Source organism: Hemicordylus capensis, chromosome 4, assembly GCF_027244095.1.
Source record: "Hemicordylus capensis ecotype Gifberg chromosome 4, rHemCap1.1.pri, whole genome shotgun sequence".
In the NCBI taxonomy this organism is placed as follows: domain Eukaryota; kingdom Metazoa; phylum Chordata; class Lepidosauria; order Squamata; family Cordylidae; genus Hemicordylus; species Hemicordylus capensis.
The window spans coordinates 12,563,236-12,590,742 of record NC_069660.1 but is presented as its reverse complement, the minus strand read 5'-3'; the positions used below and the strand labels follow the sequence as shown (position 1 = coordinate 12,590,742).

At 46.1% G+C, this 27,507-nt stretch overlaps 1 protein-coding gene across 1 annotated transcript in view; it reads left to right on the top strand.

Moving 5' to 3' along the window:
- Window positions 1–5,684: 5,684 nt before the first annotated feature.
- SLC17A9 (solute carrier family 17 member 9) overlaps window positions 5,685–27,507 on the top strand; it is a 45,840-nt gene continuing 24,017 nt past the window's right edge. Inside the window, exons 1-4 of the mRNA XM_053248959.1 lie at window positions 5,685–5,833; window positions 20,058–20,255; window positions 24,485–24,624; window positions 25,426–25,525. Of these exons, the coding sequence (XP_053104934.1) occupies window positions 5,685–5,833; window positions 20,058–20,255; window positions 24,485–24,624; window positions 25,426–25,525 (587 nt within the window). The remainder of the gene's footprint in view (window positions 5,834–20,057; window positions 20,256–24,484; window positions 24,625–25,425; window positions 25,526–27,507) is intronic.

Genomic DNA, 27,507 nt, shown 5'->3' with positions numbered 1-27,507 from the left:
TTAGTAAAGGGGTTTCAAGTTTGTTTGTTTGTTTGTTTGTTTGTTTGTTTGTTTGTTTGTTTAACAGACTTCTATACTGCCCAAAACTTGTATCTCTGGGCAGTTTACAATTAAAATAATATAAAATAATTGCAATTGGAATCATTTTTAAAAAATCAAACATTAAAACTATAAATCAGGGGTTCTCAACCTTGGGTCCCCAGATGTTGGTGGGCTTCAACTCCCATAACCCTCAACCACAATGGCATTTGGCCATTATGGCTGGGGATTATGGGAGTTGAAGACCACCAACACCAGGGGACCCAAGGTTGAGAACCCCTGCAAAAGCCCGGTTGAATAAATATGTCTTTGGTATGTCTTCATATGTATTCAGTTAATAAATAAAGTAAAATTTGTTAACAAATAATGTATTTTGCTTACATACTCATAAAACACACACACAAGATATTAAATTAATGTGAAACTAGATATAATCCCATCAACTAGCCGGCAGCCCTTCAGAAAAGGAGAAGCATCCCACCACCACCATGGGCTTCTCCTGGGCAAGATCTTCCTCGCTCTTCCGAGACCCACCAGCACCCATGGACATCTGAGACCCACCAGCAGCCGCTCCAGTCCATGGGGTGACTACAGTCTGGAGATCGAGGCACAGCGGTCTCTCCCTTCTGTTCAGAAGTAGTCCTCCAACTTTTTATCTGTTCTCATACTCATGGGCAAAGTAAGCCAACTAGCATCGGCATTTGCACATCTCTACAAAACCAAGGGTAAACTCCCTGAAAACATGCATGCACTTCCACTTTGGAGAAAGTAGTTCCCATGCTCTCTCCCCCCCACTCCACACATTTATTTGGAAGTAAACACCCACTGATTTCAGAAGTCACTTCCAAGGAAAAAGGAGCAGGACTGCTACCTCACCCTAAGAAGCTGACCCCCTCAAACTTCCAGCTCACCCTTTTCCCAGCCATCCCTCATGCACAAGCTTCGGCCCATTGCCAAGCACTTCTCCAACTCATCCCACCCATGGAAGAGAAATAAAGAAGTCTACAAACATTCCTGCCTTTTCCAAAAAGGACGACCAGCCAAAGCCCGTTCTGCGCTGAGGGGAGGGAGGAAGGGACGCTGGCCGGAGACCAAAATGGAAGGAGAAGTGAGGGAGCCACACAAAGAGTGTGCGCTCCCCGCCCCCTTCCTAGCCCCAACCAATCAGGGCTCTCCTTGAGCCTGTGCTTGGGGATGGGATAAAAAGCCCATCCCCCAGCACAAGGTTGTGGTCGTGCCAAGTCTGCAAACACTCCTGCCTTTACTTCCTCTCTTTCCCTGTAACTTGCTCTTCCGTGTAGGTATTAAAAGAGTGGGAAAAGGAAAAGTCAGAGGCATGCAAAAGATAATAAGCAAATTGAAGGAGACAAAAAGAAAGGCAGCAGTTAAGAAACAAGACGAAGTGCGGGGCCCTAGGTTAATCCGGCACTGCCTCCTCCATTGTTGGCAGGGGGGATTTACCTCCCAGCCGCGGACTGCCACTCAAGTTTCCACGGACCCGCAGTGGTCCTTGGACCACTGGTTGAGAAACAGTGAACTGGATCACCTTTATCCACCTGCCTGTTGACACTCTCAAAGAACTCCCAAAAGGTTAGTGAGGCAAGACTTTCCCTTGCAGAAGCCATGCAGGTTCTCCTTCAACAAGGCCTGTTCTTCTATAGGTTTAACGATTTTGTCCTTAAGTATGCCTTCCATCAATTTACCTGACACCGAAGTTAAGCTGACCGGCCTGTAACTTCCCGGATCCCCCCTGGATCCCTTCTTGAAAATTGGAATCACATTGGCTACTTTCTGGTACAAAGCCTGGCTGATTTTAGGGACAAGTTATATATATTTTGCTAGGATATCGGAAATTTCACATTTGAGTTCCTTCAGAACTCCTGGGTGGATGCCATCTGGTCCTGGCGATTTATTAATTTTTAGCTTTTCAAGACAGTTTAGAACATCTTCTCTTGTCACCTCAAACTGGCCCAGTTCTTCAGCCACTAAACCAGAAAAGCTCAATTCTGGAGCGGGTATATGGTCAGTATCCTCCGCCACGAGGACAGTTGCAAAGAACTCATTCAGCTTCTCTGCAATCTCCTTAATAATCCCTTTCACACCCTCATCATCTATGGGGCTAGCCACCTCCCTGGCAGGTTTTCTACTTCTGGTATATTTAAAGAAGTTGTTATTGCCCTTGACACTTCTAGCTATATGCTCCTCACACCCTCTCTTTGCATCCCTTTTTGTCTCCTTGCATTTCTTCTGCCAGAGTTTATGTTCCTTCCTGTTCTCTTCATTTGGGCAGGACTTCCATTTTCTGAAGGAAGTCTCCTTCCTTTTTATAGCTTCCCTGACTCTACTTGTTAGCCACGCTGGCCTCCTCCTGAACTTGGTGGTACCTTTCCTCCTCCTCCTCGGTGGTCAATAGAGATGTGCACGGAACCGCAGTTGGGCGGTTTGAAAGTGGCGGGGGTGCTGCTTTAAGGGTGGGGGGAGGGTGTACTTACCCCTCCTGCTGCTTTCTCCCCATCGGTGTCAGTTTTTCAAAAAGCCCATCGGGGAGACAGCGCCCCATTGCCCTCCTCGGCCGGAAGTACCTGGAGCATGTGCGCCCATGGTGTGTGTGTGACGTGTGCACATGCACCTGGTACTTCCAGCCGAGGAGGGCAATGGGGCAGCAGGCAGGTACGCTGCCTCCCCGAAGGTTTTTACCAGCAACGAGTGCCGGTGGGGGGGAAGCGGCGGGAGGGGTAAGTGCATCCTCCCCCACCCTTAAAGCGTCCCCCCCGGTGTCAAACTTCAACCCCACCCCCGGTGTTTGAACCTGTTTGGAGGCCTGTAAAAGGGCCTCCAAACAGGTTCGTGCACATCCCTAGTGGTCAAGTGAGTAGTCCAGGCACCTCTAGAACCCCAGATCTTGATCAAGTGTATCCATTTCTCCTTGTACTGCCAAAGACATTTCTTGCAGACAATGCTGCTATGTCCCAAAGAAAGGTCATTCACACAAGTCTCCTACCCAGATTTGGGAGCTGTGTGTGCTCCCAATTCCTGGTTGCATGGGAGCAAACAACTAGGTAGGAGGAGGGAGAAGTGTAGGGGTGTGCAAACCAGGTTCAACATCAAACCAGCCAGGCAGCATGGTTCCTCAGCAGTGGCTCCCCTAGACTCTACTGACACCCACCCCCCACCCCCGCCATCAGTGGGGGCCTGGTTTGGGCTTTCTGTGCATGTGCAGAGGCCATTTGTGTCACCATGCAAATTTGTGTGGTGACACAAATGGCCTCCATGCATGTACGGAGGTCACTCTAATGGCCTCTGAACTTGCGCGGAGCCCTGAACTGGGCCCCTACCGGCTCATGCTGATGGGGGAGGGCAGGGCGCTGGTGGGGCCTTGCAGAGCTGCTGCCGAGGAACCATAACCACAGTGGGCAAGATGACCTCCTATCCTCCGCCTGCCCTTTTTCAAACTCTTTGGGTTTCCCCGATGCTTGTAAAGGGGAATCCTTACCAGATTCCCCTATGCAAGCATCCTGAACTGGTTCGACCTGGTTCTAGGGCATGAACTGAACTGCCGGCCGGTTCTAATGAACTGGCTTGTGGACCAGGCAGTTTGGTTCATGTCCAGTTTGGACTTGAATGGAATCTCCTGGAACAGTTCTGTACACACCCCTAGAGAAGTAATTGTGTGGCATCAAGGTAGGAGGAAAAGCTGGGTAGGACAGCTTTTCCTCCTACTGGGGTCAAATGCTGGGTATGAAACTTGGGTAGGGCAGTGCTATGCTACCCAGCTTTTCCTCCTACCTTGATTCCACACACTGAGGCTCTACACATGATTGGTGTGTAGATCTGGGAAGGGTTTGGCAGGGAGAGTGGGTCAAACCCATTCCCAAACTTACCCCTGCTAACTTGGCAAAGAGGCACCTTTTAACATGGTGATTCTCTTTGTTTAGCAGGGGGAGAGTAACTGGCCCTCTCCACCCCCAGCACAGCATCCCTCCAGTGACTGTTGCTGGTGTCTATCTGATGTTTCTTTTTCGATTGTGAGCCCTTCGGGGACAGGGTTCCATCTTATTTGTTTGTTATTTCTCCGTGTAAACTGCCCTGAGCCATTTTTGGAAGGGCGGTATAGAAATCAAATGAATGAAGCCCACTATCCCTGCACATGAGCAGTAGTTGAGCCCGGGGCAGCCAAACTGGCCACCTGCACGATAACCAGCACCATCACAGAGCCGGTTGGGGCTGCGGTGATCAGGGGCCACCTGGCCCTTGGAAGTCCCAGAATACCCCTCCCGAGTGCATGGGGCATTATGGGAAGACCCCCGAGGCTGTGAGGCTTGTTGTAGCCTCCTGGTCAGGGGTTTCCTTGTGACTTGCCGTGGCGTGGAACCGTGCCACGGCAACTCACTATTAAAACAAAACAAAACCAGGGTTGGCAGAGTGCTCACTCTGTTAACCTTGTTTAAGGGGAGGGTTACTTTGGCGTTTCTCACGTGAGTGGTTCTCGAGATGGAGGAAAACTGAGCTGGGTTCCCTTAGCCCAGTTTTCCTCCATTGTGTGAACAGCCTCAATCACTTCTCCCTCCTCCTCCTCCCTAGTTGTTTGCACCCACCCAACTAGCAATTGGGAGCACACACAGCTCCCAAACCTGGGTAGGACACTTGTCAATGACCTCAGTGTCTTCACCCGTGGTTATTTATAACACTCTGCAACCGTGCTGTCAACATTCCCAGTTCTGGAAATTCTCTCCCACTCTTGGTAGTCTTCTGTGTCATCGAACGTGACCCTACTAGCTCTGGGATCCTTGGAGGAAGAGTGGGGTATAAATGTAAGAAAGAAACCCCCCAAGTAGGTGTGCACAAAGAAAATGCACAGGGGTGCTGTAGCAGTGCGTGCTTGTGAATTACATCCACACGTACCATTTTTGCCGGTCTGAATGTTGCTTGCAACCCCCCCCCCCCCCAAAAAAAAAAAAAACTTTTCTTGGCGTGTGTGTGTGTGTGTGTGAGAGGAATAATAAAGAAGCGGAGACGGAAGACCTCCACAACCCCTGCAAGACCTCCTTTTATCCGCTTGCACATGCGATCCCTTGCTAAACGTCCCAGGAGCGGTCAGAGCGGGAGTCAAGAGCCGGGCGCTGAAGCCGCTGCTGCTGCTGCTGCTACTGCTACCTACGGCGCTTGCAGTCAAACTTCCTGGGAAAGCCCCAAACAGGAAGAGGCGCTGAAAAAGTGACACGTGGACTCGGTTTGTTGCAAAGAGAAACGGCCAAAAAGGGGGAAAACAAACAAACAAACAAACAAAGCCACCCGATCATCTCAGACTGAGCTTCTTCGCAGAGGGAGGTCAGATTCCGTTGCCGGTGAGCTGGCAAGGCGGAGATCCGTGTGTCAGTCAACGGAGTTCGATCCGGGCTGGTCGAAATCCGCATCCCAGAGGCAGCCGGCAAAGCAGCATCTCGACGGGAGGGGAACTTTTTCGCCCAGTTGCTCCGCTTGGCTCTCCTTGTCGTCGCCCTTCTTCTCCCACCTGCAGGCGCTGTCAGCTTCTTGCGACCACTCGCTACCGTTGTAGCTTCAGGTAGCCACAGGAAGCCGGTGGGCCAGAGCTTTGCCTTGGCATTGTTGCCCTCTTTTTTTTAAAACAAACGTGCAAAAAGTGTATGGCCTTGAGTGTCAGCAAAAATGGAACGCAGGTGTATGGGAAGGACCTGCTGTCTCTCCACCACCACCACCAGTCCTCCAGGTGTGCACATCACCTTCACGAGGAAGGCATCGCGAAAGATGGAGCCGTTGATTCGTTTTGGTCCAGGTAAGAATCTGTCGCCGCCTCAGCTTTGATGTGCCTCTCCGTGCCAGCCCTGGAGCAAAAGTCTGATAGATACATCTCAGATCCGATGAAAGGTGGAGTCAAAGGCTGGCTTCTGTCTATGTCTTCTCCTACACGTGGAAAAGAATATTTGCCAGTGCATTATTTATTTATTTATTTATTTATTCATTCACTTTTTATTTTTATTTTTTTACATTTTATAGCCCGCTCTTCCTCCAAGGAGCCCAGAGCGGTGTACTACATACTTAGGTTTCTCCGCACAACAACCCTGTGAAGTAGGTTAGGCTGAGAGAGAAGCGACTGGCCCAGAGTCACCCAGCTAGTTTCATAGCTGAATGGGGATCTGAACTCGGGTCTCCCCAGTCCTAGTCCAACACTCTAACCACTACACCACGCTGGCTCTCAATTACAATTGAAGAGGATATTTTGGAGAATTATTTAATCTTCCTCTCTTTGGGCTAGCTTTCCTATCTGTTAGATTTGGGTAGTGTGGCCAAGTCTGATTGACACTGCTCCCTAAGAACCGCCCCCCCACACACACACCGGCCATCAACATCTCCAGGATTCCTTTTGATCGTCTCTTGAAGATTGATGCTGATTCTTGGAGACTCTAGATCAGTCCTAGATTTAACCTAACATCCTAGATTGGGTGTTTCCAGTTTGTTTGTTTTTACTCCCAAAGGTGCAATTGTGCTAGGTTTAGATAAATAGAGCTAGATGGGATAAAGGTTAGGTAAATTTCCAACACTGCTGTGAAGGACTGAAATGGCAGACCATATGAATTACAGTGTGGTAGCTGTGTGTCTGTTGCAACGAAAGCGACAACAGAGTCTCATGGTAACTTCAAGGCAAACAGTTTCTGTGGTGTAGTGGTCTAGAGCCCAATGCATCAAATACATGGTTAGTTTCAGTTGACACATGTATGTCTCTGGTTACAAATGAACTCCAAACGAATAGGCTCAAACCTGCTGATAAATTCTGTTTTAATTCTAGATATCTCATTATATCTTGTATGTGTACATGCAGAACACACCACTGGTGTACATGGCACTTTACAGAGTTATATAGGCAATAGAGATGGATGGGTCCCCGCTCCCAGGGAGCATACAGTCTACACGTAAATAATGGGTAAACAGAGGGAAGGAAGTATGTTGGTGGCAAGTGATGTCATGCATCCTCTTGTTTTCTAACAATATCCTAATAGTTTTAACATCGTTTTAAAATGTTTTACAATTTAAATTGTTGTAATGTTTTAACGTTTACTATATCATCTATTTTGTTTTAACTACTTTTTAAACTTTTTGTTTGTTTGCTTGTTGTAAAACGCCCAGAGACCTGAGTTTTGGGTGGTACAGAAATATGTTAAAATAAAAATAAATAAATATTGGAGGATAAGCAGCTGAATGAGGTCCTGATGAGAGGGCTGATGCTATTAGGTGTTGCAATAGTGTTGTCTGAATGGATGTGAGGACAGAATTGGCATCTGGGTTTATTTCTTTATTAAGTGGCCTGTTGGTGGTGATGACCAATCTTTTAAGATTAGCAGGCTGCCTTTAAGCAAGAACAGGCTTAACGTCCAAGACCTGTGTGTGAGAGAGACGTATCATTGCAGGGAGTAGAAAGTTTGAATTCATGACCAAAACACACCATTGCGCCCCCCCCCCATGAAGTTAAGTTCTGAAATGTAGTTTACAAATACGTGTTCAGTTGTAAGATTTGTATTCCTTCCTTTTAATTTATGTGACTATTCCTTATGTGCTGAGATGCATTTCTTAAATGTATTAACAATATGATTTCTGTTGTTTTGTTTCTGTTTTAAAAAAAATATGCTATAATTTAAAAACAAAACCAGGCAATCTTGTTTTGACATCTGGTCATATCCATGGAGGTTAGTCTGTACCCATACACATTACTACTACTATGAATATTTATATAGCGCTTTTCAACCAAAGTTTTGAAAGCAATGTATGTAAATAAACAAACAAGATGGTTCCCTGTCCCCAGAGGGCTCACACAATCTAAAAAGAAACACAAGGTAAGCACCAGCAACAGCCACTGGAGGGATGCTGTGCTGGGAATGGATAGGGCCAGTTGTTCTCCACTTCCTTTTCTCAGTTAGCAGGGACATTACCTATCTCTAGAGCAGTTTTTTCAGATCCACTTGACGGAGGCAGGGTTTTTTCTCTAACTCTGGGTTTGGCAGTAATTTGCTAGTTTGTCAGAGGTAGGTCTGTGACCCAAGAACAAACAGCGGAAGCAAACTTTACTTATGACCCAGATGCCACATCCCAATGGGTGTAACCCAGGGCTTTGCGTAAATGTATAGACAGAGCAATACGTCATTATCTAGGCCAGGAATCCCCAACGGTGGGTCACCTGCTGTTGTTGAACTACAGCGCCCATCATTCCCAGTCACAATGGCCTTTGGCATTGCAACTAGGGCTGATGGGAGCTGTAGTCCAACAACTGCTGGAGTGCTTCACCTTGACCTCCCCTGTATGAAGGCACTACTGTCACGGAAGTAAAAACAAAAGGTAGTGAGGGAACTCCTCTTTTGACCATGGAACCAAAGCAGACTGTTTGTGCACCCACCGCATAGTGAGACAGAGAACCAGGGAAACTTTGCAGGCCTGTTTGTTTGTCTTTGTTCTTCCTGGACCATGGGCTTCCTCTTTTTTAGTTCTCGTTTCCTTCAGACTGCCTTCTCTCACACTGAAATGCTGTTTGCATGTGTCACATTTTCATCTCCTCACCTGTACACAGCAAAGCTGGCCTCAGCTTGGCACACATTCATTGTTATTAAAGAACTGTTTGTGTGGAGGGAGACCAGCCCATAACAGATGGGGAATCTTGGATGAGCAGAGCCTGTCCTTATTTTCTGTGAAAGCAGAATTATGTGTCCAAAGATCAATCTTACCTTTGGTTTTTAAAAGGTGCTGTTACCTTTGGTTTTTAAAAATACATCAGAGGAAAAGGGAATTTCTGGAAGCAGTAAGGAACAGCAGATTGTGTGCTTGGTGGTGGTGGTAATTAATAAGGAAAAGTCATCCTGTAGTTGTATAAAACTTATTACTGCTGTTTCATTTATCCTTCTTACTTTGAAAACTGAAGTTGCTCTGCAAGATAATTTCTCCTTTAGTAGGGCTTTGGTGTTTAACTGATTCATGCAGGGGTACTCAAACCTGAGTCCCCAGATGATGTTGGACTACAACTCCCATAATCCCCATTCAATTGTGGGTGGAGATGATGGGAGTTGTAGTCTAACAGTGTCCTGGGTTAATTGGCCTTGACATACATTTTAAGTGATTACAGTGATTAAAAAGATGTCCTTGATTCCTGCCATTCATTGTTCAAGGTCTTCATGCTGTGAGAGGCACTTGGGGGAATTCTGCTCTGTTTCCCATTGCTTCTACCCACCTTCACAAATACAAATCCAGATATTCACAATTAACGGAAAACAGAGCAGGTTATAAAACAATTTTTTGCTCTTGGCTGACGTGCTGCATGGTTGGCTTCAGGGTGCCTGCGCACCCTTCACTTCCCAGCTGGCTCACGGACTGGTAAGAAGTTGAATGGTCTCTTTCTTCTCTTGTTTGTTTGAGGAAGGAGGCCATTCGGATCCCTACTGCACGAGCCGGCTGGCAAGCAGTGGCCAGTGGCGGGCAGGCAGCAGGAATAACAACAGGAGAGGGGTGAGCCGTGAGTGCTAGGTGCAGAGCCTTTGCTGGCCTCTCTTCTTGGGGGGACCCATGGCAGCCCATTCTTGGAACACATCCACCCAATTAAATTTACGCCACTGTTCCAAAGAAACTGACCTGTCTGCGCTACAAATTTAAACCAATTTCAAGCCTGTTTCATCAGGGGTTCTATGAAAGCAACCCTTGGAATTACAGCCCTCTGAAAAGAAAAAGGACTTTTGACCAAACATTCTTAAGACCCTCTCAAAAAGTCTACCCTTCTCCGAATTCTCTAGGGAAGCCATTATAGTTTTAGACTAGTTATGAAACAGCATCATTACGCACTAAAAATTATGCATGGAGTAGACAGAGTGGACAGAGAGGATTTTTTTCCTCCCTGTCTCATAACACTAGAACCAGGGGTCATCCCATGAAACTGATGGTCGGGAAATTTAGGACCGACAAAGGAAGTACTTTTTTACACAGCACATTTTAGAAAAATAAAATAAAATACACAGCTCATGATTAATCTATGGAATTCTCTGCCATGGGATGTGGTCATGGCCACCAGCTTGGGTGACTTTAAAAGGGGCTTAGACCAATTCATGGAGGACAGGTCTATCAACGGCTACTAGTCTGGTGGCTATAAGCCACCTTGAGCCTCAGAGGCAAGATGCCTCTAAATGCCAGTTGCTGGGAAATATCAGCAGGAGAGAGGGCATTTAAAATGCCTTTGAGTGATTTGAGAGGGGTTCAAAAAGTTTCCAGGGGTTCAATCTGCTCATTTTTCTTGGTGACTTTTGGCGATATTACAGAATGTTTTGTGACTTTCTAGCTTTTTTTTTTGTATTTTTCCCTTTATCTTTAAGTGTTTTAGCCGTCATGGTTCCCCTGACCCCCCTGTTTCCCATGGACCTTAATGCCTTGCCAACCACAAATTTGCCAGTGGTGAGGATTTGCCAGAATAGAACCCTAGCGGTTGGCAAAGGATGACTGTACTGTCTCTGGCTACTGAGCCATTGCCCGCTCCTGACCATTCTTCCTGTTGGACTGACTACCAGCAGTGCCTCTCACTGATCTTTGCACGTGTGACCTTGAGCTTGCCTTATCCTATGGACTGCTTTCCGGCTTCGACCCTTGGCCTGACAACTACGATTTCACGGATCTGTGCTGTGCTGGTCGGCTCACCAGTATGTACCAAACACAACAATCCCTCTGCCCACGCTAGTTACAGTGGGGCTTGTCTGACGAGGGGAAAGCCCAATGTGTGATGGTGGGTACTTCCATGACTGTGAGACTGGATCCATCCAATTTTGCAATCACAGAAGCGCCTGCCACCACGATTAGGGCTTTCCCCACTCCTGGCAAGTCCTGCTGTAAACATGAAGGGTGGGGCATGCTTCTGCTTGGTGCGGCGGGGGTGTGACTTCCTCCCCGTTGGCCGCACTGTACACAGCTACTGCGGGGTGACTTTATAGTGTCTTGAATGAGACCATTCTCTGAGACCAGGATGTCAGTCACTTTTGATGAGTTACAGGAATGGTGCTTCCAAGAGGCAAGGTAAGGTGGTCTCTTCAGGCAGCAGATTCCTGGGGTGTCTGTTGAGGCGGCAAGATGCCCTCTAGCCCCCACTTTAAAAAAGTTGGAGGGGGGAAGAGAAGGGTACAAGGCAGGGAATGGTGTTTGTCACCCTAACTCAGGCCTTCAGCGGTCTTGAAAAGTTACATACCCTTTCCTGTGCATAGCATAGTCTTTATTTCGGTCTTTGACAGCAAAACAGAAGAGCAAAATAGACAAAAACGGTTCAAACAATCTACTCCTACAAAATAATAAATTGTCTCTATTGTCTCTTAATATAATAAGTAGAAGAAGCTAGAAGTTAAAACTATGAACATAAACCATTTCTTAGCCTCTGTTTCTTGCATTTGAGTGTATTGCCAATGCTTGGTTAATAATTCCTCAGATTACTCCACTATGTGGTTTAGTTAATTGCTAGTTAATTGTTAATATCTGGGTTTGTATTTGTGAAGGTGAGTAGAAGCTACGGAAAACAGAGCAGAATCCCCCCAAGTGCCTCTCACAGGCCGAAGTCCTTAAAAAAGGAATGAATGGCAGGAGATTTTATCTGTGGAATACCCTCTCTTATGAAGACCCAAAGATACTAGGCAATCACAATGTTTGGGAGACCTTGCCTCAGATATTATGGTATTGTCCCAGAGGGTATCTCTTGGGCTTAAGTTACAAAAAAGTAGATTTCAGAAAAATATTAGAAGAAACTCCTTAATTGTAAGAGCAGTTTAACAGTTATCGTGTGTGTGTGTGTGCGTGTGTGCACGCACGCACGCACGCACACACGCACACACACACACACTCTCTCCCTTGCTGTAGGTCTTCAAGCTGAAGCTGGACAGCCTTTGTTGGAGATGTTCTGGCAGCTACATTGAATCGTGGGCTGGATTGGATGTTGGTGAAGTGCAACTCCCATCACCTTCAGCCACACTGGGGATGATGAAAGCTGTATTTCAGAAACATCTGGAGAGCCACACGTTGAAGTCATTCACACAATCAAGAACTGTGTTCAACCCAGGTTGGGGAGCTGGGTATGCTCACAATTTTTGGTTGTGTGGCAGCAAGGTTAGAGGAAACCCTGGGTAGAAGTGATTGTGTGGAAGCAAGGTTGAAGGCAAACCTGGGTAGCTTTTCCTCCTATCTTCCTTCCACACAATCACTTCTACCCAGGTTTTCCTCTAACCTTGCTTCCACACAAGCAAAAATTGGGAGTACACATATCTCCCAAACCCGGGTAGAACACAGTTTTCGATTCTGTGAATGACCTCATTATCTACTAGAGGTGTAGTGGAGGGGGGATCTGAGTGGGGGCAAACAGGAAGCACTCATACAAGGCAGAAATCTGCGACCCCTCATCATCAGCTTCCCAGAAAGAGACCCTGCCCTTCACAGTGCTTCTTCACCTCTAGCCGGCTCACAGCTGTCTGTGTTCCTCTCTGCCTGCACATTCAAAACTGCCAACCACTGTTTCTCTCACACAGTCTGCCAAGCACTCCACCCTTGCAAGTTAATTGCCCATCTCAGGAAATGTTCACAGCCATTAAAGGAACATTTGGCTTCTTTGGTCAACTCCATGATTCACCCTGAGTCGTGGCAGATAAAACCATAGTGATAGACTCATTCGTGGTAATGTGAGAGCAAATTCAAAATAATATCTTCATTATAATGTTAGGGCACATCAGCATAGGCAAAAACATTGCATACTGAGAAGGAAAGAAGGAAAAACAATAGTGTTTCCCTTAGGAGTGAAATTGATTGAACCAACCTCTGCTTGCAGTTTGGTCTAGTTAATAACACACACCCTTTGAATTCAATGAGACAAGAAGGAACAGCTGCAACTGAGAACTTGGAAAAGGGAGGAGACAGGCAATGTTCCCTCTAACAGGGATTTCCAGATGTTTACTACAATTCCCAGCATCCCTAGCTGCAGTGGCCTTTGGTTGGGGATTATGGGAGTTGTAGTCAATGACATCTGGGAATCCCTGTTAGAGGGAACACAGGAGACAGGCTCCCCAGCTTTGCAGTAAAACTTTGCCTCCATTATTCCACTATTATATTTATGCATTTACCAGTGCTGGGTCAGGGGAGAGTGGTGGTCTCATGGTAGCAAGCATGAATTGTCCCCTTTGCTAAGCAGGGTCTGCCTTGGTCTGCATTTGAAGGGGTGACTACATGTGAGTGACTTCTGCTGTAAGATATTACCCTTAGGGCAAGGGTTCCCAACCTGTGGTACTCCAGATGTTGCTGAACTACAACCCCCACCCCCAGCTACAATTTGTGGTGGCTAGGGATGATGGGAGTTGTAGTTTAGCAACATCTGGAATGTCACAGGTTGGAGACTTCTGCCTTAGGGAATGGGGCCATAGTTTAGTGGTAGAGCATCTGCTTGCATGCAGAAGGTCCCAGGTTCATTCCCTGCCAGGTTCAGCCCCTGGCATCTCCAGATCATCATCATCATCATCAATCTTTATTACGGTCATAGACCAGCATAACGTATGCAGGGTGATTGCATATTAAAAGTAAAAATACATATGATGCTAAAAATAATAGAAAGTACACAAAAGGCATGAGGGCATAAAAAGCCAGAAAAGGCACAAGAGTCATAACAGAGCATAAAAGGGATGGGGGGCATTAAAGGGATGTACAAAAATTAAAAGACATAAAAAGACAAAATGCATAAAACCCTAAGTAATAAAACTGGATAACGGCTAGACTATAGAACTACTTTAAGTCAGTACTGAAGGAGCAGAGTGTGGAGCTCACCCTGAGTAACCGAGGCTCAGACTAAGGCTGATATCCACCGATGAATGCTGGGTGCTGCTGCACAGAACCTGGGAATGCTTTATGTGATGGCAGGCTTAAAGTCAGAAAGCTGCAAGGAGTTGTAAAATTGGCTTGATCGTCCTGGGTCCTTGCATAGCAATGGAAGAATGAGGGAGGTGCGAATGTGTCTATAAGATGCTCAAAAACAAAGAAGGTTTTATTTGAGGGTAAGGGGTACAATGGAGTAAGAGAGTCACTTAAAGCAATGTTATTACTAAAAAAAATACGTTACAAGATTAACTGTACAACTGCTAAGAGGAAATTTAGCTTAATGTCTGGATTAAAGTAGCTTCTAGGCTACTTTATAGTAGCCTGAGCCAGTAGCAGAGCATGGCCATCCACATCCTAGCCTCCATCTTGGTGCAAGGCGCAACCTCCAGGTGCAAGGTGGCATTGGAGATGCACCTTGGTGCTTGGCACGCTGCCTGCAGGAATTTAGATTGCACAAGTTCCAGAGTCGCAAAGTTGGGGAAGGGGCCCAGCTGGGCACCATAGAGGAGCTGAGCTAGTGAATCTCCAGATAGGGTTGGAAACAACTCCTGCTTGGAACCTTGGAGAGCCTCTGGGGGTCAGTATAGAGACAATACTGAGCTAGATGGACCGAGCGTCTGAATCAGGATAAGGCATTTCTCGTGTTCCTATGTTCCTAGGATTCGTGTCATAGTAGTAAGGAAGTAGAACCTCCTGTTGCAGATGGGGTATAAGAAAGAAGAAAGATGCTAGAAGAAAGATGCTGGCTCTCAGAAGGCGGCTGAGGTGTTGAATTCAGACCTGGAGTATGTGCTCCCCGGCTCAGGGTCTCTGAATGGCTAACAGTGTAGCTGGTAGAAGCCTCCCCATCTCTGGCAACTTTGAAAAAGCCACTGAAGACACATTGATTCACCCAAGCTTTTAATTAGATTTATAGTTTTAATTTTTAATACTGGGTCTTAAAGGATTAATTGATTTAATATGTTGAATGATTTTAATTGTAAACTGCCCAGAGATGCAAGTTTTGGGTGGTATGGAAATATTTTAAATAAATAAATAAGTGTCCATAGCAGCTAAATAATGCATGGCTCATTAGATCAAATCCCAATCCTGAGGTTCCCAGGTGACTTCCCAGAGACCTGGAGACTGGCAGCCCCATGAACCAGATGGAGCTGCCTTCTACTGAGTCATCTAGATCAGTATCATCTAGACCAGGGATTCTCAACGTTGGGTCACCCGATGTTATTGGACTTCAACTCTCATAATCCCCAGGCCCAGTGGAATTTGGCTGGGGATTATGGGAGTTGAAGTCCAATAACATCTGGGGACCCAACATTGAGAATCCCTGATCTACACTGTGGCAGTGGCTCGCCAGCATTTCAAATAGGGGCCTTTGTGGTGTTTTTGGTTAATCCATTCCTTGATCCAGGCCAGCTTTTGAATGGGGCTTTAGTTACTTGTATTCCAGTCCTGGAGTAGAGGCGGGGCTAACAAACAGCCAGCAGCAAGAGCACTGAAGGCAGACTGTGCTTGTCTCTCTGTAAATAATATCTGTCTCATGAAACTATTAACATTCTTGCCTTGTCCTTGCAGACTGCAACTCTTTCCCTTGGATTCTACAGCCTTCTCTACCTGCAAATTCCAGGAATTTAACTTGGGATCTTTTGCACGCCAAGCATAAATTCTGCCACTGAGCTGCCGCCTCAATGTAATATGAGAGTGGCTTAATAATATTTGCAAATCAGTTTGCCCTGGAACCCCACCCATAACTGTACGAAAATTGTTTTTATTATTTAAATAAACCGTTGTGTTGCCTGTCACCGGTGATTAAGCATTCTAGCATGCTCATTTTCTCCTGTTTTTTCACGATTGTAAATTGGCCAGGATGTGTGATCTATACATTCCGGAATTTTTATATATATTTCTCTAAGGCGTACCCATTGCTAATCCCATGTGTGGCAGCTCTCGCGAGAGTTCACGAGCAGCTGCTGATTAGCGACGGGGATGGGCAGAAAGAAACTGCTGTCCAGGAGAACAGCTGAGCAGGAAGGGAGAAGAAGTGGCAGCCAAGTCGGCCACTCGCCGGGCAGGGATGAAAAGCGGCAGCCAGGTTGGCCACCCACTGAAGGAGAACAAACTGAGACTAGGAGTGGGGGAGAACGAAATTGGGCTGAAGTGGGGGGAGAATGAAATAAAGATGGTGGGGAACAGGGAGAACTAGAGGCACAGATGTTTGTTTATTTATTATCATTACATTTTATATCGCACTCTTCCTCCAAGGAGCCCAGAGCAGTGTACTACATACTTAGGTTTCTGCTCACAAAAACCCTGTGAAGTAGGTTAGGCTGAGAGAGAAGTGACTGGCTCAGAGTCACCCAGCAAGTATCATGGCTGAATGGGGATTTGAACTCAGGTCTCCCTGGTCCTAGTCCAGCACTCTAACCACTACACCATGCTGGCTCTCTGTGCCAGGTCAGCTAGTTATTAATTATTTTCATAAGAGCAATATCTTTTCATGAGAACTGGGACACACATGGTCTGGGTTAGGTGCAATCCCCATATGAAATGAAATGGGATTTGTGCAGTGGATATTTTTGCCATGGTGGCAAGGGGTTATGGGAGTTGTAGCCCCACAGCATCTGAGGATCCAAGTCTGAGGAGAGCTGGTCTTGTGGTAGCAAGCATGACTTGTTCCCTTTGCTAAGGAGGGTCTGTCCTGTTTGCATTTGAATGGGAGACTGGAAGTGTGAGCACTGTAAGAGAATCCCCTGAGGGGATGGAGCTGCTCTGGGAAAAGCATCTGCAGGCTTTCTTGTAGAAGGTTCCAGGTTCCCTTCCTGGCAGCATCTCCAAGACAGGGCTGAGAGAAACTCCTGCCGGCAGCTTTGGAGAAGCCGCTGCCAGTCTGTGTACAATATTGAGCTAGATGGACCCATGGTCTGACTCGGTATATGGCAGCTGCCTGTCTTCCTAACGTGTATTTGATCAAATTTGTTCTCTTTTTGAAAACATTGGAAGGACAATCACTTGCCAGTCACCCCGTTGGAGGGAGGCACGAGAGGATATTTTCTTCCTTTTGTCTCATGCAAAGGCTTTGGAGTCGTGCCAAGTTGTTGTTCGCCTCACTGGTTTTTCTACTGCTGGGGCAAAGGCATTCACTCAGTTCAGAATGGCAGGTGAGTGGCAGGTCTTTTGAAGGAATCTGGCTATCTCAGGAGCTGGTAAGGAAAAGGAGACCAGCTGGACTTGCTGAGGCCCTGCAGGATACCTGCCCGGCCTTCATGGCCTGCTTTGTATGATCTGGATCAGACTGGGTGGAATGGGCATGAAGCATGCCTGAGAGATGGCAGCTGCACAACAGAAGAGCTAGTGCACAGCAGTGGCCGTGAATCAGGCCAGGTTTGCCTCTACCATGAGCAAAGTCAGTAGGCAAGCTGTTCTCCTCCATCTGCAATATGGGGATAATAGCACTGGCCTACCTTACAAGGTTGTTGGAATTACTAGTGAGATCCTGTACACAAAGTGAACAATTGCAATGTGCTCTATAAATGTGAGAAGAGTGTTGGACTAGGAAGCCCCAGGTTCAAATCCCCCTTAGCTATAAAGATCACTGAATGATAGCTATTCTCAGTAGGGAAGTGCACTAGACCGGTCTGGGGCCATGTCAGAGGCCTCCGAACTGGTCCGGATTGGGGCCGGTTTGGCAGTGGGGGGGATGTAGCTTTAAGGGTGGGGTGGGTAGTACTTATCCCTCCCGCCGCTTTTCCTCCTCTGGTGCTCGACTTTTAAGCAAAGTTTTTGGGGCAGCAGCGTTGCTCCCTGCCGCCCCTACCCACTGATTTCTAACATTAAAGAACTTGGAAAAAACCTAATCTTGGATTCAGGAAAATAGAGTAAAAGGATTTTTATGAACACGGAGAGGTCCATCTCCAGTTACCACCGGTATGTCTGGTGGCGCCTCAGAGCCAGGCCTTCTCTGTAGCTGCTCCTGGGTTGTGGAATGCCCCTACCCCCGTCATTGCCCGGCAAAAGGAGAAGTTTAGTGCACGCATGTGTCCTGTCGCTGCCACCACTGCGTGCACGCCGCACACAGCACACATTGCGTGCGTATGCAATGTGTGATGTGTGCAGTGCGTTCGTGCATGGCGGTGATGGGGGCGCGTGCGCCACAACGGGCACATGCGTGCACTAAACTTCTCCTTTTGCCAGGCAACAATGGGAGCACGGGTGGCAGGGAGGAACACTGCCGCCCCAAAAACTTTGCTTAAAAGTCGAGCGCCGGAGGGGGAAAAGCGGCAGGAGGGATAAGTACTACCCCCTCGCCCTTAAAGCTACATACCCCTCAGTGCCGGACTGCACCTCCGTGGTTCCGTGCACATCCCTAATTCTCAGCCTAATCTACGCTCAGCCTAACCTACCTCACAGGGTTGTTGTGAGGATAAAAGAGAAGGAGAACTTTGTACACTTCCTTGTACTTCCTGGTGGAAAGGTGGGGCTTAAAAATGTAATACTGTATTTACCCAAATCAAAGACTACTCTGAATGTAAGATTCAATACAAGGTTAAATAAACAATGAGGCGGGACTCACGATCAGTGAGACCTGCTTTGTCTGGGTTTGCGGACGATCCGTGAGCCCTCATTGGGCTCCGAACTCCGATCCAAACTCCCTGCAGACAATCCGTGAGCCCTCCTTGGGCGCCGCAGTGCTCTGTCATGGAGCCGGCCAGGGCTGCAGAGTTCGGGGCATACTGGAGAGACCCCCGAGCCGGGAGGCTGCTTTTAAGCCTCCCGGTCAGGGGTCTACTTGTGAGTAGCTGCAACGCGGAGCCGCAGCGCAGCTACTCACAATTTTAAAAACTGGGTTTGCGGAGCGCTCCCTCCGCAAACCCAGTATAAGGGATGGGCTACTTGAGTGGGTTACCCGCTCAGGAACCACCAGGCTCGCATCCAAGCCCGATGGTTTACACGGTTGTAGGAAATCGGGAGGCTAGCCCGATTTCCTACCATCATGTGAATAGCCTCAATATTAAACAATACAAGGTTAAATAAAGGTTATACTGTGTTTTCCTGAAAGGAGGAGGACTCCGAATTTAAGATGACCCACTGATTTCTAACATTAAAGAACTTGGAAAAAAACCTAGTCTTGGATTCAGGTAAATAGAGTAAATGCATTTTTATGAATACGGAGAGGTCCCTCTCCAGTTACCACCAGTACGTCTGGTGGCACCTCAGAGCCAGGCCTTCTCTGTAGCTGCTCCTGGGTTGTGGAATGCACTTTCAGCAGGAATTCGGAGTTTGGGCTCTTAACATATTTGTTTGGTCTGAACTTCCAAGGCTTTAAAATTGTTCTTAAATGTTTTTAACCGCTTTTAAATGGTTTTAAACTGTTTTAAAATTTGTTTTTCTATTGTTATAAGCCAATTGTTTTAAATTGTGGTTTGTTTGTCTTTTGGTTTTTCTTACACCTCCCAGAGCCTTTGGATAGGGCAGTATAGAAATATAATAAACAAACAAATAAATGTATGTGTATAGAGGTGCCAACCAGCCAGTGTTTGACTGATTGGATTAGTAAAATGATCTGCAAGGTAGCCATTATTGGTATTGGAAAAGCCCGTGAAATCCAGTTTTAGCCAAGCTTTGCCTTAGATCTTCGAGATTGTTTCCCGGGGTTCATGATATGGGGCAAATGCTGATTCTGCCAAATCTGCAGCTTCCATCATCCTGGCCCTCCTCCTCTTGTCTCATTTGACTTCTATGGAGTCAGGAGGGAAACTGTACAAAAATTAGAGTAGCCAGATAAGTAGGTTTTTAGGGTCCTGTATTGTTATTTGCCCCATGCCATGACTACTCTTTTGGCTCTTGAAATTTCAGCAGGCATTGCATGCCTCATATTTTCAATTCTATCTTTGCAGTCTTGAGGACTGGAAAACAGGATATGGGGGTGTGGGGGGAGAGAGGAAAGCGATTGTGTTTTGGAGGCTTAATTCTGTGGCTAATGCCAAATTCTATGTTTATGGTATGCCAAATTCTTCCCAGGAAGGAACAATTTACTTCCCAAAACTGACTCAAGCTCCTTATTAACCATTGCGGATTTGGAAGATGTGCCTATTTTTTATTCAAATGATTTTTTTTTTAAAAAAATGCCTTCCATCTTCTGTCATTTGCAGGCCTGAATCTCGAATATGGACCATGATGCTTCTGCTCGGAACCTGCTTGCTTTACTGTTCAAGGGTCACAATGCCCATCTGCGTGGTAGCCATGAGTGCTCACTTTGACTGGGATAAGAAACAGTCTGGCATTGTCCTGAGCAGCTTTTTCTGGGGCTACTGTTTAACCCAGATCGTTGGAGGCCACCTGAGTGATCGGTAGGAGAAACATTTAAACTTTATTGCATTATGACTGCTGAAGTTGCTAGCTGCAGTTATTCAAAATATATTCGACTTTCTAATTTGTCAATTGGATTTTGAATGGAAAATGTTGACAGATTTGCATTTTGCAGTGGTGTAGTTACAAATTCAGAAGTTCAGGTGCTCTTCATGATAGCCTCTATGGCCATGTTCACCCTAACAGAGATGTACCAGCGCTCCATTCCATTGCACATTCCCCCCTCCACTACACTGGCATTTTGAATGTGAAAGTTTGCTTCAGAATTAGAGTACTTTAGCCCTCTTGGCATCTCTTTGATATCTTTGGCAGTTATTGAATATAAAATCTCAAACTGTCAGCTGTCAAATACTATGTACCATTGCATGCGCCTACCAAACATTTCCAAATTACTATTACCATTGCATGTCAACTATCAGATCATGCCAATTATGAAATACCATTATATATCAGCTGTCAATACTAAATACCATTATATATCAGCTGTCAAATCTTATCAAATATTAAAATCATATATCATAGGAGCCAGTGTGGTGTAGTGGTTAGAGTGCTGGACTAGGACCGGGGAGACTCGAGTTCAAGTCCCCATTCAGCCATGAGACTTGCTGGGTGACTCTGGGCCAGTCACTTCTCTCTCAGCCTAACCTACCTCACAGGGTTGTTGTGAGCAGAAACTCAAGTATGTAGTACATCGCTCTGGGCTCCTTGGAAGAAGAGTGGGATATAAATGTATAAATAAATAGGAGGTCAAAATTTGGTGTGTGTGTTGGGGTGGGGGCGGTGGTGGTCATTACCTGATTACTCTGATGGCCGTCTCCTAACTGTTAACTTATTTTTTGAAAATGGCACCCAAGCATCCCGAGTTATTAACAAGCAATTTCACTAAAAAAGGAAGATCATTCAGTAGTCATAACAGGCTTCATTCTCACAATCATGGCAATCCTGGTTAGAGTTAATCAGGATTACTGAGCCCCATGGAGCATTAATCAGATCTTGGTTATCTATCCTGGTTAAATATTGTTTAACCACTGCAGTTGGACCAGGATTGTCCTGGAAGTCTGTGTTCCCACAACCAGCGCCATGGGGTTCAGCAATCCTAGTTAACTCTTTAATAGCCAGGATTGCTGTGATTGCGAGAATGCAGCCATATTATGCTACATTTCCTAACCAAGCATATCTGAAAACTAGCAACATCTCTGTACTTTATCAGAAAGATGCTCTGAATCTTAGGGCCAGAATATTGTGCACACACATGAAAATAGCTGGTGATCCAGAACAGAGAAATTTGGACTCCAAGCATGACTCCCCTTTGCTGTTGAAGCTTGGCTGTTCTCATCGAAACTTGAGCACTGTTATCATGCAAAAGATGAAAAACTGTCCTGATTCTGAGAATTCACTTGGGAACTTAAATATCAGATTTCAGTTAATGTACTGGGCCAGTTCAGATGTTACTCGGAACTACAATTGAATGTTGGTTCCGCATGATGTCACAAGCCTCACAAATGCATTCTCTCCACTCACTTGGAATTATTTTACTTTCCATTGTGATTAAAAACAAACCAATATCAACTATGTCTGAACTAGCTGATCTTGGTTTATTCCAACTAGCTAACTTGAAGAAAAAAACCAAACAAACCTGAGATACGAACCTCTAAAAATCTTGAGTTCAGATCTCAGTTAATGGCAATTAAATTGCCTAGGATAAACCAAGATAATTTGGTTCGGACGTCAAAACTGATGTTGATGTGTTTTTAAATGTAATTGGAAGTAAAATTCTTCTGAGCCGGAGTGTGGGCAGGGGAAGTGGAGCATGTGCTCCCCAAGGTACAGAATCAAGTTTTAATCTTGGTTCTGTATAATGTCAGGACTGTCCCATTATTTTTATCAACCACTCAGAAAAGGGCAATTTTTTTCTTTGCAACAAAGAAAACAGGCTGACATACTGCACAATGCTATGTGTGCATTGCAACATTAATGCAGTTGCACAAGAGCACCATTTCACTAAATGCAACAATTTCACACTGTGCAATTGTGAAACTGACAGCCATTGGAAATAATGTGGTGATGGCCACTAGCTTGAATGGCTTTAAATTCATGGACGACAGGCAGAGGCGTATCTAGGGAACATAGCGCCTAGGGCAAGCACTGAAATTGCGCCCCCTGTCCAAACATCTGACACCCATCTTTCAGATAACTTTACCCTAATATCAGCTGAAAAATACAAGTCAATGTAATCTCGTTAATCTTTTAATATTTCAAAAACTATTTCGCAGTGGATGTAGCCAGACCAAAAAATCCTGGAAAACTACAAATTTCAGTATGCTGGGGCTTATGAAATACCCAAATACTATGTGGAGGTGTACTTGGAAAACTAAACAGAAGTGCCTGTCTAATTCTCTACTATGCATTGTATTAAAAATAAATGGTGAATTTGGCATTTCCCAGATACTCTGAAAATAATTAAAGGATATGCAGAGTAAACTGTGTCACTGCTTGGAATATATTCTAGTATTTCAGAAAGACAGTTAAAATGAGAGAAAGAGAGCAAGAAACTCCCAGTGGGCCTTAATACTAAGGATTTCACACTGATTCAAAGACAAACTCACCATTAATAGCCATATTATGAAGACATCACATCTAACTCACTTATCACAAGAAGTAATGTAAGAGCAAATGAATACAATCCTAGCTCATAAGTTTCAGCTCATTATTCACAAGCCCTGATTCTCTGTACATAGTGCCAAACTGAATATGTGTACAGTGACTTATATTATATTAAATTTAAAAAAAATACCTGTAGCCCCTTCGGGGGCTTCCTAAAGGCTGTGGGGTGGGTCAGCAAAGGTTCCCCCTCCCCTGGCTGGCCTCTAGGGCTTTGCAGGGACCATTTGAGCATGTGCAGTGGCCATTTTTTAATATATATATGAAAACAAAATGGCTGCCGTGCATGCTCAAATGGCCTCTGCAAGGCCTGGCATGGCCTAGGGCCTCACAGAGGCCATTTGAGCATGCAGAGTGGCCATTTTGTTTTCAGTGGCCATTTTTTTTAAAAAATAATTTTTTAAAATGGCGCCCCCTTCAAGTGGCGCCCGGGGCACATGCCCTGCCTGCCCTACCCTAGATATGCCCCTGACAACAGGTCAATTTATGGACCTGTCGACGGGCTTTAATTGAATCGATGATAGGTCAGTTTATGGACCTGTTGACATGAATTGATGGCAGGTCAATTTATGGACCTGTCGACAGGCTTTAAATAAATGGATGGCAGGTTAAATTCATGGATGACAGGATGGCTTGGGCAAATTCATGGATGACAGGTCTATCAATGGCTACTAGTCTGGTGGCTATAGGCCACCTCCAGCCTCAGAGGCAAGATGCCTCTCAATACCAGTGGGAGGGGAGCAACAGCAGGAGAGAGGGCATGCTCTCACCTCTTACTTGTGGTCTCCCCAGCGGCATCTGGAGGGCCACAGAGTGAAACAGGATGGTGGACTAGATTGGCCTCCGGCCTGACTCACCAGGGCTGTTCTTACGCAGTGGCTGCCAACTGTGCAACTGTGTTTGTGCAGTCCTTACATTTAGTGCAACAGCATGCAGTATGTCAGCTACGATTGCCAATCCAGCTACTAGTTTGCAACCCACATCCCCCTGCACCTTCCAGTCTCTCATGCATCAACTCACACGTACATCTCATCACCTTATTGCTCAGCATCTGACCCACAAGAGGAATTGTTAACTGCTTCCATTGGAACACTTCTGTTGCATGTGTTGTGAGCTCTGCCTGTCTGTGACTTTTGATTTCAGATGCACCATTCACATGTTCCGTTTATTATTTGATGCCACAGGCATTGAGTGATGAGCCAATCCTTTTATTTAACTACATATCTATGTCACAAAAGGCATACCCATGGATGGTGTGAGGGAGAAGGAGTAAGGGGCAATACCAGATCTTGGGTGCATTCTCCTTCAGCACACCCAACCCATAAAAAAAGGAATGGCTCTTATGGGAACTGATTCCATGCCTGCTGGCACAGCAGATATAGGAATCCATAACAAATGTATATTGCGTTTGCTGAGTCCACCTGGAGGAGAAAGAGATGTTGGTACAAACAACCCTCATGGCATGGCCAGCTCTCCCTTTTTAGGCATCAAACCTGGAATGTAGAACACACCCTTGTGGCCCATGCCATTATTCTTCTCTGTCTTCTAGGATAGGAGGAGAGAAGGTCCTCCTCCTCTCTGCATCAGCCTGGGGACTTATCACAGCCATCACACCTCTGCTTGTCTATGTTGGCTCTGCCCACTTGGTTCTTATGACCATCTCTCGGTTCTTCATGGGGGTGTTGCAAGGTAAGGTGATCTGCTGCTGTGAGATTCATCCACCCTGGAGTGGAGGAGTGTACTCAAGGGTGCAGTTGAACGTATGGCTGTGAAGGATACCTCTAATAACTTCAAGGACAAGGAGAGAGTTTCTGCAAGGGCACCATGCTGGTGACTTCCAAAGATGCATCAGGGAACTGAAAAAGATTAACCTAACTCAAAATTCTGAATTGGGATCAACAAAAAGTCATATAACAGTAGTAATTTATTTCAGACTCCCCATGAGTAACATAGTCTGACAGTGCACAACTGCAGCTTTTCTGTTTTCATGTGCTATAAGGAGTTCTAGTAAGAACTAATATGCCTACTTTCCTTTTACTATCCCTACAACTGGACTAAATTTGGTCCAAATTAGTTAAGCAGTTCACAAGTTAGCCCACTTGTGCCTCAAACTTTTACGCACCTGCCATCTTGAAATGGGGTGGATGACATCATCACAAATCATGCCATTGAGGTGTCCCCATGAGTCCCTACAACTGTACACAATTTGGTTCATATTGGACCAGGAATTGCACAGTTGATAGGAGGGGACACACACACGCGCGTGCCCACACACACACACACACACACACACACACACACGGAAGGTTGGATGATCTCATAAGCCTACTGGAAAGTAGCTCTAAAATGGTTACTGTAGCATTATTATCTTGGAGGAAATGTTAGAGAGAGTCTACGACCAAGAATTGGTGTGTACTTTTTTTGCAGTACCTGCCCCAACTTCTTGCTGATTGTAATGGAATTTCTCTCTCTCCTCTGCCCTCCCATTAGGTGTTCACTTCCCTGCCTTGGCCAGCTTGTTTTCCCAGAAGGTGCGGGAGAGTGAAAGAGCGTTCACATATAGTACCGTAGGGACAGGATCTCAGTTTGGGTGAGTCCCCTCCACCAGATAACGGGGCTGTGAAGACACGCAAAGCCAATTCTACTTGTCCGAAGTGGCCCAACACATTTCAGTGCCTGAAGTGAGGCACCAAATGTTACCTGCCCCCACGCCTCCTTTCAAAACTGACCATTGCCGGCTTTGGAAGTGGCGTGGAGGAGGGAAGGTTTCCAGCTGCCACCTCTTTTCTCCTTGGGCTTCTTGCAAGCTTTGCAAGGAGTTTGGCGAGAGGTGCTTCTTACAGAGCTTGCAAGGGTCTGATTGGTGCCAAAGAGCTGCAGGGGTGGCGGTGCCAAGGGGTTTGCATCTTGCTGCCTTGCTGGTGCTCCAATAATCTGCCACCTGAGGTGACTGCCTTGCCTTGCCTCATGAAAGGGCCGCCCCTGCTACTTGTGCTCCTTTGCCAATCCATTTCTTGCTGCCTGAGAAGTTCATTTGCAAGCTTGCTTCAGCCTGGTGCACTTGCTGATAGACTGTGTATAGCCAGTGGTGGCACCAGGGAAAAAAATGGAAAGGGGGCACAGAATGGGCAAAGTGCATTGATGGGTGGGCAAGCTCTGTCCCGCATATTAGATTCTGAAACAGAAATGGGGCAGTGATGGGGCAAGCCACTTTTCTGGGAGGCACTTGCCCACTTATGCTCCTCCTCTGGAGCTCCCCTTGCATGCAACACAACCCAGTTGTTGCTTTCCCGTTTACATCCACATGTGGAATTGCCACATTCCTTCCGCACCACCGTAAACGGGCCTTTTCCGTTGCTGCCCCTGGGCTTTGGAATGCACTCCCTGTTGAGATAAGAGCCTCCCTATCTCTGGCAGCTTTTAAAAAGGCACTGAAGACATATTTGTTCACCCAGGCTTTTTGTTGGATTTATAGTTTTAATACTTTTAATGTTGGGTTTTAAGTTATTTCAATGTTAATTATTTTAATTTTTAAATGATTTTAATTGTAAGCCATCCAGAGACGCAAGTTTTGGATGGTATAGAAAGAAGTTAAATAACTAATAAATAAATAAAAAATAAAGGAATATAATGTGGCTTGGGTCCACAGTAAATTGATCCCCTCCCTTTTACCCCTCCTTTTTCTGTTGTGGACTGCTATATTTGAGCATGCACCACTCAAAAAAGTTGAAACAGTCATGCTAACAGTCCACACGTGCAGTCACAGGGCTGCTGTACTGCTGTTCTCAAAAAGGTTGGATTTTCTGTGTTAATAAATGTGGTGATTTAAGCATGGGGGAAATACAGGCAGACACGGATGGATGATGACGCCAGGCTGGTCCTTCTCAGGACTAAAAACTGCCTTGGACGAGCATCCAGACAGGCTCCAAGCCCTGAGCACACTCCCAAGAAACAGCTCTGTGTTGGCAAAAATCGAGGAAGAAGGAGGGGGAAGTGATTATGTGGAAACCACAATTTGGGTAGGATGGTGGCTGGTCTTGTGATCGCAAGCATGGTTTGTGCTAATTGCAAAACAGGTTCTGCCCTGGTTTGCATTTTGATGGGAGACTACATGTGCGAGTACTGTAAGGTATCCCCTGTGAGGGATGGGGCCGCTCTGCCTGCTTCTCCAGATAGGGCTGGGAGAGCCTCCAGTCTTGGAGAAGCTGCTGCCCGTCTGGGAAGACAATACTTAACTGAGCTAGATGGACCAAGGGTCTGACTCGGTAGATAGCAGCTTGCTATGTTCCTAACCCACATTGTGTATTTAGCATTGTTTCAAGGGTGAGGAAAAACATACCCGATGCTGTCCTACCCAAATCATGGCTAGCGCACCATCACTTTCCCCTCCTCTCACCTCGATTTTTGCCAACAGAAGACCATTTCTTCGAATTGTGCACGGGACTTGGAGCCTGGCTGGACGCTCCTTCGAGTCAGCTTTTGGTCATGAGAACAGGCCCATTGTGGGCACTCCCCATCCAGAGTGCATGAACCAAGTGCAACAATCCCAGACAAAACACCCCATATCTAAGT